Below are 10,000 nucleotides of genomic sequence, written 5' to 3' on the forward strand. Positions count from 1 at the left end.
TGTTTTATTCTTTTTAGGTTGGCTTAGTATCTCATACAAAATTGTTACTGTTTTTTATTGAATACTAAAATCGAAGGTTTAGGTGTTATTCAAATCGTTAATGAAAGGTTTGTGTAAAGTTATATGTTACTCACTCACTAAAGAGATTATAAAGTGTGTGTGTGTGTATGTGTGTGTGTGTGTGTGTGTGTGTGTGTGTGTGTGTGTGTGTGTGTGTGTGTGTGTGTGTGTGTGTGTGCATTGATGTATAGAGACTTGAAGATATTTATGCATGTTTTTCAGGTTGATGAATACAATTGAAGAACATTTGCACTTCAAGTATTTAAGCTTTGTGTCTATCTTTGTGTAAGTAATTCAAGCATATGTACGTTTTTGTGTATCTCAGTAAATATTTGGGTACACATGTAGGTGCCGTGTAAGTAGTTTAGAGATGTACGTAAATAATGTGTGTGTATTTGGAGTATGTGTGAGTCAGTGATGTATATCTAAGACGTGTGTGCGTAAGCATTTGGGGTATGAACGTCAATAAACATCAAATATTTTTAATCTCACGTCTGTGTAAGGAGTTTGTATTTGAGGAAAGTGTGCGTCAGTAGTGTGTAAGTATTTGGAGGAGTACGTATGGTGAGTCTAAGTATTTTGAGCATGTGCGTAGAGAGAACATATTTTTTCTTTCCTTATTTTTGGTCACAAGTATGATTAGTGACCGTTCTTCCGTGTTTGTGTGCGTTGAGTCTTGCTATTTCTAGACATGTACGTGGCAGATGGGCTATTTTTTGGTCAGGCTCATCGTACGTGTGTGTGTGTGTGTGTGTGTGTGTGTGTGTGTGTGTGTGTGTGTGTGTGCGTAGGTATATTTTAATTATGGACGATTACACATCTTTTATATCGTAAATTTCGGAATATTTTTTTTCTTATCATCAGAGAGAAATTGAGAAAATGCGAGAAATGAAAAGAAAACGAGAAAAAAATGTTCAAATGTTCTCTTTTAAGAATATCTTACGAATGGTAAATATATGTATGGATATTTACTTGCATATGTGTATCGAGACAGCAAGCAGGAAACAAGCATGAATAGTGGTAGCATCAGTAGCATAGAGTCATCACAAGCACGTATTCCCAGACCAGTGCCAGCACCTCCATACGTGGCACTGGGCACTCAAGCTTAAGTGCCGCGTCAGACTTAACTCCTTCACTCGCCTGGTTCGTCTCAAGCTTCAGGGAATTTGATAGTGCGAGTTAAACGTGTGATTTCAAAAGACTGCAAGAAGATGAAGCGTGGTTTATTCATCTGTTCTCTTCTGTTTTATTTCATTGTTAAAAAAAGACGAGAAGTAATTGATTTGTGCATTTTGTTTTATTGTTATAAGTGTAAAAGGTCGACTAAGATCAACACAGAAAACTGTTCCTGCTCCGAAAAAAGACTAAAAGAGAAATTCCAAATATTTTAGTATTTCCTTATCAAAATATCGTAAAGGGTTATTTACTGTGTCACTTCATTAGAAGACCAACGAGGAGTGTATGCAATTTGCTGTTACCACCATTACTTCAACGATCGCTCATCACCAGACTTTTTTTTTTTTTTTTTTTTTGTATGTTATGGCCTATAGCGTCTTTAGGTATACTTGAAGAGTATGGGAAACGCTGTTCATCTTCCACCCATTAGCGGTGCAGGCAATTTTATTTACAGTGATATCTATGTTAGGGCCCATATCACCTACCCAAGCACATCATTGGTGTGAGGCAGTTACACCTTTACTTAGAACCTGGGTATCACGGTGACATGTAGGTAACTTTAAAGCATTCGACAAATGACAAAGTTTCAAGGTGGCTTGTGGTGGGATTCGAACCTACGCATGGACGTCTGCCCGATCCCAAGTTCACTACCTTATCCACTACGCCACCGCCTCCCTAAAGTTTGGAAGGGAAGGCAGAGGCGGAGGCGAAGGTTAAGCAGTTTATGTGTAGCAACGTTTTGTGTGTGTGAGCATGTTTTCCTTGAGCGTTCTTGAAGCGTGTCCAGATTACAAATACTTTCATAACAGTTTACAGCATGAGGTCGGAGATCTGGGCGCTGTTTACAGATCTTTGGTATTAATATGTGTTCATTTTACCTGCTACTCACCCAACTGCTTACTGCGTTCATCCAAATAGTTTACAATGAGAAACGTGATGTAAAGGGCGCGTTGATTTGTGTTTGATATGTTTGTGTAAGTTCTGGACAAATAAGCGATTTACAACACAACCAGGAGTCACTGAACAAAGTAATCGTGAGCTCTTTGGGTTACTTGTGGTTTAGTGAACGTCGTGTATAATTATTATTTTTTTAAGTATATGTGTGTAATCTCTGGAAGAGTAAGCAACACTGAACGCAACAAGGAGTCATTGAACAAAGTAATCATGAAGTTTTCTGTTATTTATGATCCTTTAGTAATATGTAGAGAGCGTTAATATGCGTATGATACTTTTTCTTTTTAAACTCTGGAAACGTAAGCCACTCAAAACACAACCAGAAATCATTGAACTAAGTATTTATGAGTTTTTGTTATTTACTGTTTAATGAAGCATAAAAGAACACACAAAACAACTTATCGTAATTATCTCATGGTTATTAATGTCTGAGTTAGTTATTATTCTTATTCGTAGTGATGCATTATTAGTGATATATATTTCTATTAGTCATTAGTTATCATCAGAGTATTATATATCGTAAGTTTAAAGCCACAGCCACACATGGTAACGCTGATGCCCACGCCACCCATCCCTGTGTTCTGGCAGCACTGCTAAGAATAACACTGCTAAGAATAACAACAGACCAGTATTTTTCTTGAGATAAAATACTGAGCGTTCTATGATTGTTAGCTTTGTATTTCCAGAGTTCTCGGAGGTTATTTTTTTTACGTTGCTAGTGTACCCGCCTCTTAACTACACTTTGTCCTGTAATTATTTGAACGTGGTGTAAAATGAAGAGGCTTATAGTTTGAGTCACCTACTCTATTTAATGATGCGTGGGAGAAAAGTCGAATGTTAGCTCTCTCTCTCTCTCTCTCTCTCTCTCTCTCTCTCTCTCTCTCTCTCTCTCTCTCTCTCTCTCTCTCTCTCTCTCTCTCTCTCTCTCTCTCTCTCTCTCCATCATTTTCTATCTTCCCTCTTTCTCTTTTATCTTCCCTTTATGCGCCTCACTTTTATCCTTCCCTTTCATCCTCTATCTCCACTCCCCCTCACTTCACTTTACTTCACTTGCCTATCTCTCTTTCTTTCTTCATTATCGCTCCCCTTGCCCTTCATTCTAATCACCGAGCCTTCATTTTGTATCTTTTTCATCACTCATCTTTCCTCTCCCTCTTGTTTTTTCTTTATTTTCTTCTCATTTCTTTCCTATAGTCTTTTTCTGTTATTTCTTTCTCTCGCATTGCCTTTCCTACCTTCTCTTCTCTCTCTTCTCTTCTCTCTCCTAATAACTTCTCCCTGTTTCTATTCCTTCTCCTACCCATTGACTTTTCTCCTTCTCTTCCTCATCTCCCTCCCTCTCTCCCATTGACTTAAGTGCTGCCAGAGAACACAATGAAGGCGGACGGGGGTATGTGTGGGTGGGCGTGGTGGGCTGGGCGTGGGCGTGCTCCTTCTGCTGCAGTAGATTTCATCCGCCTTAGATTTATCTGCTAGAGTGCCTCCTACCGGGACTTACTGGGCCAGGCTAAAAGGGAAAGAAAAGAAAGAGGATGGTGTCAAAATTAAAATACCAGAGATTGAGGTCCACGTTCCCGCCCTGTCGTTTAAGGGATGGGTTTGGGAGTTTACCCTTTTGACTGCTACAGTTTCTCCTCTATACTCTTGTACAAGCTCAATAAAAGGTACCATTGAATCTCCATGAAGCCTTTTATAACGTGTTCCTTAAATTCTCATGAGTAAAAAATGCCTATAGAAATAAAGTGACAACGTACCATTAGCAGTCAAAGGGTTAAGGGTGGTGCCAAAATTAATGGGGGGTGTTGTGGTGTATTTTGGCGTATCTCCAGTATTTGGGTTTTGACGTTAGGTGGAGTTACAACATGGGAGATATTTATAAGGAAGGAAATAATGGTTTATACTGTTTTAGTTCCATTAGGTTCTTGTCTCAGTGCTAGTTCTTCAGTCCCTTATAAATGACTTGGTAGTATTTAAATCATACTCAAGTCTAAATGAATAGATAGAGTGGTTTGTATAAGAATTAGTGATGATTTTACAATTATTTTGTTGAGAAAGTTTTGTAGATATTTTGAATTTACTCTTAATCAAAAAAATAATGTGACACGTCTTAATGTAGTCACAGTGTTAGGTTAGTGAGACAGAAAAGTGGAAGATCGTAACGTGGAAGATTAAATTCCAATGTAATATTTTCCTGTAGACACGGATTTTTCTCTTTTCTCTGTTTTTTTTTTTTTTTCTTTTGAGAAGTTTTCAATTTTTTCATTCTCTTGATCCGCCGCCACGTCAGTCCTCACCCACACTCGCAGATAATAGACAAAGGAACCTTCATCTTTGTCCTTGTTTTCCTTCTTTTATCTCCCTTTCTTCACTCTCCTCCTCCTGTCTGTCCGTCTCAAGCTCTTTCACTTCTTCTCTCTTATCTCGTGTTTATCTCTCATCTGTATTATCTCTCTTGTTTATCCCTCTCTCTGTGTGTCACGTTTCTTTGCTTTCTTCATTCGTGGTTCCTTTTTTTGCATGCCCTTTCATCTCTTCTTCCTTTCATGTCCAGTGTTTATTTCTCCTTTGCATTATCTCTCGTGTTTACCAATGTGCGTCATATGTCTCTTCACTCGTTTTCTTCCTCCTTTTCCTTTTAATCACGTCTTTCCTTCTCATTCATGTTATTTCTCATCTTTCTTTGCATCTTCTTCCTTTGTTTATCAGTGTTCTATTCCTCTTCTTCACACTTAGTCTTCTGTCTCTTCATCAGTATTCATTCTATGTCTCTGTTTTACAGGAGTTTCCCCTCAAAATCTTAATCCCAGAGTGGCTAAGAAGATAGGCCTCTGTAGGTATTCCAAGGCCTCCACAACCGACCTCTGATCATAGAAAACGAGACTCTGGCAGCGGAGACTTAGATTTTTCATACTTGGCTCCCCTAAAGACGCACACAGTAGGGGGGATTACTGGCTCAGGAAAGATTAAGGAAGGATGTCTTATGATGCTCTGTTTACAAGGGTGTTTATAGCATAAGGGAAGATGTGAAAGATTAATAGGCTTACACGTGTCTCTCAGTAATATGTTGTTTTCTTGTGTTTTTATGTAAATAGGAGAGTTGGTGTGAAGTGTGTTTTCATATACATATCTTGTCACGGAAAGATATAGAAGAGATCAGGTGAAAAAGGAAAGAGAGGGAGTAGGAGAGAAGTAGGTTTGTATCTCTTACTATTACCTTTATTATCACTGGAAGGTAAAGAAGATGATGGGGAAGGCGAGAGAAAGGAAAAGTGTGCGAATCTGTCTCGTTTCGTAATATCATCACTTGAGCTCGGTTGAAATAAAAGAAAAACAGAGACGTCAGAACAATTAAATAAAGGAGGTAGAGAAGGGACGGGTATCCTTTCGTGTTAACCATAAAGAATACGAAACACAGAATTGAAGAGGGGGAAGACGAGAGCAAGCATGACAATAGTGCCTCGGGATACACTGGCAGCTGGGAGGGAGCCAGTGACCATAACCAAACGAGCCACAATAACTGTCAGGATTTGCGCGGGACCTTCCATTCAGAATCACGCGAGCACAAGGCCTGGCATGGTGAAGGTTTCTGAAGACTTGCTGTGGCGGAGGCGAGGTCAGGGACACATCAGGGCTCCATTGTATTGAGTCCTCGTGTCTGTCTGTGGCTTGACTCGCGCCCTTCAGAAGACTAGTGGATATTGTGTTGTGATTGTTATACTTTCCCCAGGGCAGTCTTCAGGAGTGAGAGAGGCGTGGAGGGAGAGTGGAGAGTTCTTTATCAATTTGGTTTTTCTTTTCTTTTTTTTGTTCATATTTTTTTCGTGTTCTGAGGTTCTCGTCTCTCTCGTCTCTCTCTCTCTCTCTCTCTCTCTCTCTCTCTCTCTCTCTCTCTCTCTCTCTCTCTCTTGCCATCTCCTCGGCGTGTCTCCAATGCAGCTCGCTGGTAAATTAACAGGTACTCATCCCTCTCATTTTGCTGGCGGTAACTTCTGTCGTCCTCAACTTTTCACTGCGTCATGCGTGCTGGAATATTCTCCATGGTGTAAACTTGTGGCGTTGATACTCGAGGTGGAGGCAGAGCGCTGGTTCCTGGGCGGCGGAGTAACTTACCATGGTGGCGGCGGTGGGAGGGGGTAGCTGTGTGGGTGGAAGTAAGGGCGGGGCGGGTGGTGGGTGTTCTCTGGTCTGAGTGTCGGGCGGCACTGACTCTGAGAATTTCCCTTGGTCCCGTCAACACCCAGAGAGGCGGCAACAGTGCAGCGGCTCCTCCTCCTACTCCTCCTTCTCCTCCTCCTCCTCCTCCTCTCCCGTGTATTTGTGAACTTTAAACCACATCATTCTAGGGCATTGCAGGGCGGGAGGGAGGGAGGGGCGGACGGAGGGAGGTAAAAGTAAGGGAGGAAGGGAGGCATTGGTACGTTTCAATTCGCTCACCCTTTACAGTCCGTCGATAATCTTCCTCCTCCTTCTCCTCTTCCTCCTCCTCTTCCTCTTCCTCTTCCTCTTCCTCTTCTTCCTCCTCCTCCTCCTCCTCCTCCTCCTCCTCCTCCTCCTCCTCCTCCTCCTCTTGGGAAGAACGTGACCTCCACATAAGCAAGATTTAGATTCGTGACATTATGAATACCTTGAGTTTGGACGGAGAAGATGTGTGGGCGAGAACGGTAAGGGACACACACACACACACACACACACACACACACACACACACACACACACACACACACACACACACACACACACACACACACACACACACACACACACACACACTAGATAACAACAGAGCCTCTCACAATCTGGGTTGCGCTGGGAGGGAACGAGACTCAAATATTTGGGAAACCGACATAACTACATGAAAAAAGAGGGGAGCTGAAGAGGGGAAGGTATATTTTTCCCCTCTCTCAGCTGCTTGCTCCGAAGTGAGAGGGACACACGCGGCACCTGCTAAATAGGGGAGATGGGCAAGGGGGAAAAGGGGAAAAATCACGACTGGAATCTGACGGGAAACGAGAAGGACAAGGAAACCCTGACACGATGAGCGAGGGAACGATGAGCGAGAGGGAACGGAAGGTGAGGGTAAATGAGGGGAAAAATAAGGAATGAATGTTAAAGTATATGCTACAGAATGGAAAGGTCAAGAGAAAGGGGAAATGGAGAAGCTAGGAAGAGAAATAAAACGAGATAACACGATAGACAGGAAGGAAAGGTGAAAAAGTGAGAAATGAGTGATGAGGAAAGATGTTACACGATTAAAAAACCTAAAAGAAAGTATAAATAAGGGACTAGAATATGCTTGGATCAAACAAAACACACACACACACACACACACACACATATAGACACACAAAAAAATATGGCTATAAATGAAGAGAAAGGGAGGCAGTATTAAAAAGCAACTGTGTCAAAATTCCACTAGACAAAAGCTCATTGAAAACGCCATTAATGAGGATGAAAAAAAATATTGCCTTGGCCGGAAAAATAGTTGATGTTGTATACCTGGACAATGAGAGGAGACAATGAATGAAACTGCCTTGTATTTTTATGGGAATTTCTTATGCTTCCTTTGGTTACACGGCGGAAGACAATACAGCTGTGGGATTTCAATACACCTTTCACGTTTTAAATAATTGCAAAGTGAAGAAAAAAAAAAAAGGAGTATACACGCGAAATGGGAGTGAAAATATAAGAAAAGTTTAAAAATTTTATCCGAAATGAAGAAAGAAAACTAAGAAATAACAAGTATAAAAGAAATAGACCAACACTTGTAGAGAGAGAGAGAGAGAGAGAGAGAGAGAGAGAGAGATTTGAAGTAAGAAGTCAGACTTAGACACAGCTAATGCTTCGTCTGAAACCGACTGGAAACGATGCACTCAGAAGAAGGACGAAGAGGAGGAGGAGGAGGAGGAGGAGGAGGAGAAGAGAAAGAGAGGAAGAAGAGAGAGAGGAAGAGGAGAAGGAAGAGGAGGAGAATGAGGAGGAGGAGGAAAATGGAACTTGAGTGAATGGAAGCCGTACAAAGACGATTAAAAAGAAGAAAGTTTATGGCAGAGAAGTTGTGAAAGTGGAGCAGAGAGAGAGAGAGAGAGAGAGAGAGAGAGAGAGAGAGAGAGAGAGAGAGAGAGAGAGAGACTAATAAATAAAACCGTCACGATGAAGAAGAAAGAAAGGAAGGAAGGAAAGAAGGAAATGCATTTGAAAACCAAGGAAGGGGAAATGGAAATAAACTGAGAAAGACGCTAAAATGTGCCACTTGAAAATAAACGAAAGTAAACAAAGGAATGAAAAAAAGAGGGAGAGGAATGTGAGGGTACGAACTTTAGTGAATAAAAAACTGTAAGACAAAGAAGTAGATGTAAAAACAAGGAGGAATTAGGAAAAAAGGAGAGGATATAGAGCAAACAGGTGCGAGAGAGAGAGAGAGAGAGAGAGAGAGAGAGAGAGAGAGAGAGAGAGAGAGAGAGAGAGAGAGAGAGAGAGAGAGAGAGAGAGTGGAGGAAAGTTCAGGAAGTTTAGCAAAAGTGTGTTCTGTTAGGTAACATTGGAATCTAGGTGTGTGTGTGTGTGTGTGTGTGTGTGTGTGTGTGTGTGTGTGTGTGTGTGTGTGTGTGTGTGTGTGTGTGTGTGTGTGTGTGCAGTCCCTCTGAATGTCTCTGTGTTTATTTACCTCTGCCAGTTTCACCAAGGAAGTGTTATTTGGTTCCAACTTAGGAGTGAACTAAACTATTTCCTCAAGTGACAGGTTGATTGACTAAACGGAGAGGAGTAAAGGCTAAAGACATGTCGAGGTGTGATAAAACATAGGTGGAAGACACTAAAATAAATGAAGGAATGGATTTAAGCACAAATTATTAGTGTTGATATTAGTTTGTTTGAAGGAGGAGAAGGGGAAGGAAGAAGGGGAAGAGAAGGAGAAGGAGGGTGTATTTGGAAGGTGTCAAAAGCGTCAGAGGAAGAGGAAGAAGAGGTGCGAGAAAAGGCTACGAAAATAAAGAGAAAAGGAAGAAGAGAAGAAAGAAGATTAAGTGAAGGAGGAGGAAGATAGTGATTAAACCTGCAGTGTCGTCTATTCCTCTCTCTCTCTCTCTCTCTCTCTCTCTCTCTCTCTCTCTCTCTCTCTCTCTCTCTCTCTCTCTCTCTCTCTCTCTCTCTCTCTCTCTCTCTCTCTCTCTCTCTCTCTCTCTCTCTCTCTCTCTCTCTCAAACGATACGCCTCATAACACAATCACGGTACGAAAAAATAGAGAACATCGACGTTCAATTTTTTATACGATCGAGTTTTTAAGGAAGCTTTCATACAAGAATATCAAGTTTAGCATCATTGGATATCATGAAGGAAGTGGATATACCTGTCCTTCAACACGTCCACGCTTACTTTGATTTTATGGGTCCAGTTTCGTTTGTAGGGAAGAAATTACAGAGAGTACGTGGTGAGGTGAGTATTAGAGAGTCGCCGCAACAGCACTACTAACACAACACACTCACCTCCACCAAACTGATTTCCTTTTCATATACTCCTTCTCTAATTTCAATGCCACTAATCTGCTAAGAGCCTGGCGAGGTTTACAAAGAGTCTGACAGTATATGAAGATGTTTTATAAGTGGGATCGTAAAATACAGTAGTAATTTGTGCAGATTACTCGACTTAACTCCTTCAGTATTGGGACACTTTTTTTTACCTTGAGGTTTGGTTATGGTTAGACGATTTTATTTACACTAGTTACTGTCTATGGAGGTCAAAAGATTAATGGCCAGGCTCTTCACTTTTCTAATCACCCCGAAGTTTCTGACGCTGTGTAAAACCACCAAATAAT

General features: G+C 41.1%; 2 protein-coding genes across 4 annotated transcripts in view; one reads left to right on the forward strand and one right to left on the reverse strand.

Annotated features, from left to right (window-relative positions):
* The window catches only part of LOC123506571 (troponin C-like), a 21,423-nt gene extending 15,003 nt beyond the window's left edge, over positions 1 to 6,420 (reverse strand). Inside the window, exons 1-2 of one of the 2 annotated variants that reach the window (XM_045258782.1) lie at positions 6,301 to 6,420; positions 3,689 to 3,697 (exon numbers count right to left, since the gene is read on the reverse strand). In XM_045258782.1, the coding sequence (XP_045114717.1) occupies positions 3,689 to 3,697; positions 6,301 to 6,303 (12 nt within the window). In that variant the 5' untranslated portion in view covers positions 6,304 to 6,420. The remainder of the gene's footprint in view (positions 1 to 3,688; positions 3,698 to 6,300) is intronic. The other variant, XM_045258783.1, reaches the window with a different exon arrangement.
* The window catches only part of LOC123506570 (neo-calmodulin-like), a 290,436-nt gene that overhangs the window by 145,635 nt on the left and 134,801 nt on the right, over positions 1 to 10,000 (forward strand). The window lies entirely within an intron of this gene.

Source organism: Portunus trituberculatus, chromosome 20 (assembly GCF_017591435.1).
Source record: "Portunus trituberculatus isolate SZX2019 chromosome 20, ASM1759143v1, whole genome shotgun sequence".
NCBI lineage: Eukaryota > Metazoa > Arthropoda > Malacostraca > Decapoda > Portunidae > Portunus > Portunus trituberculatus.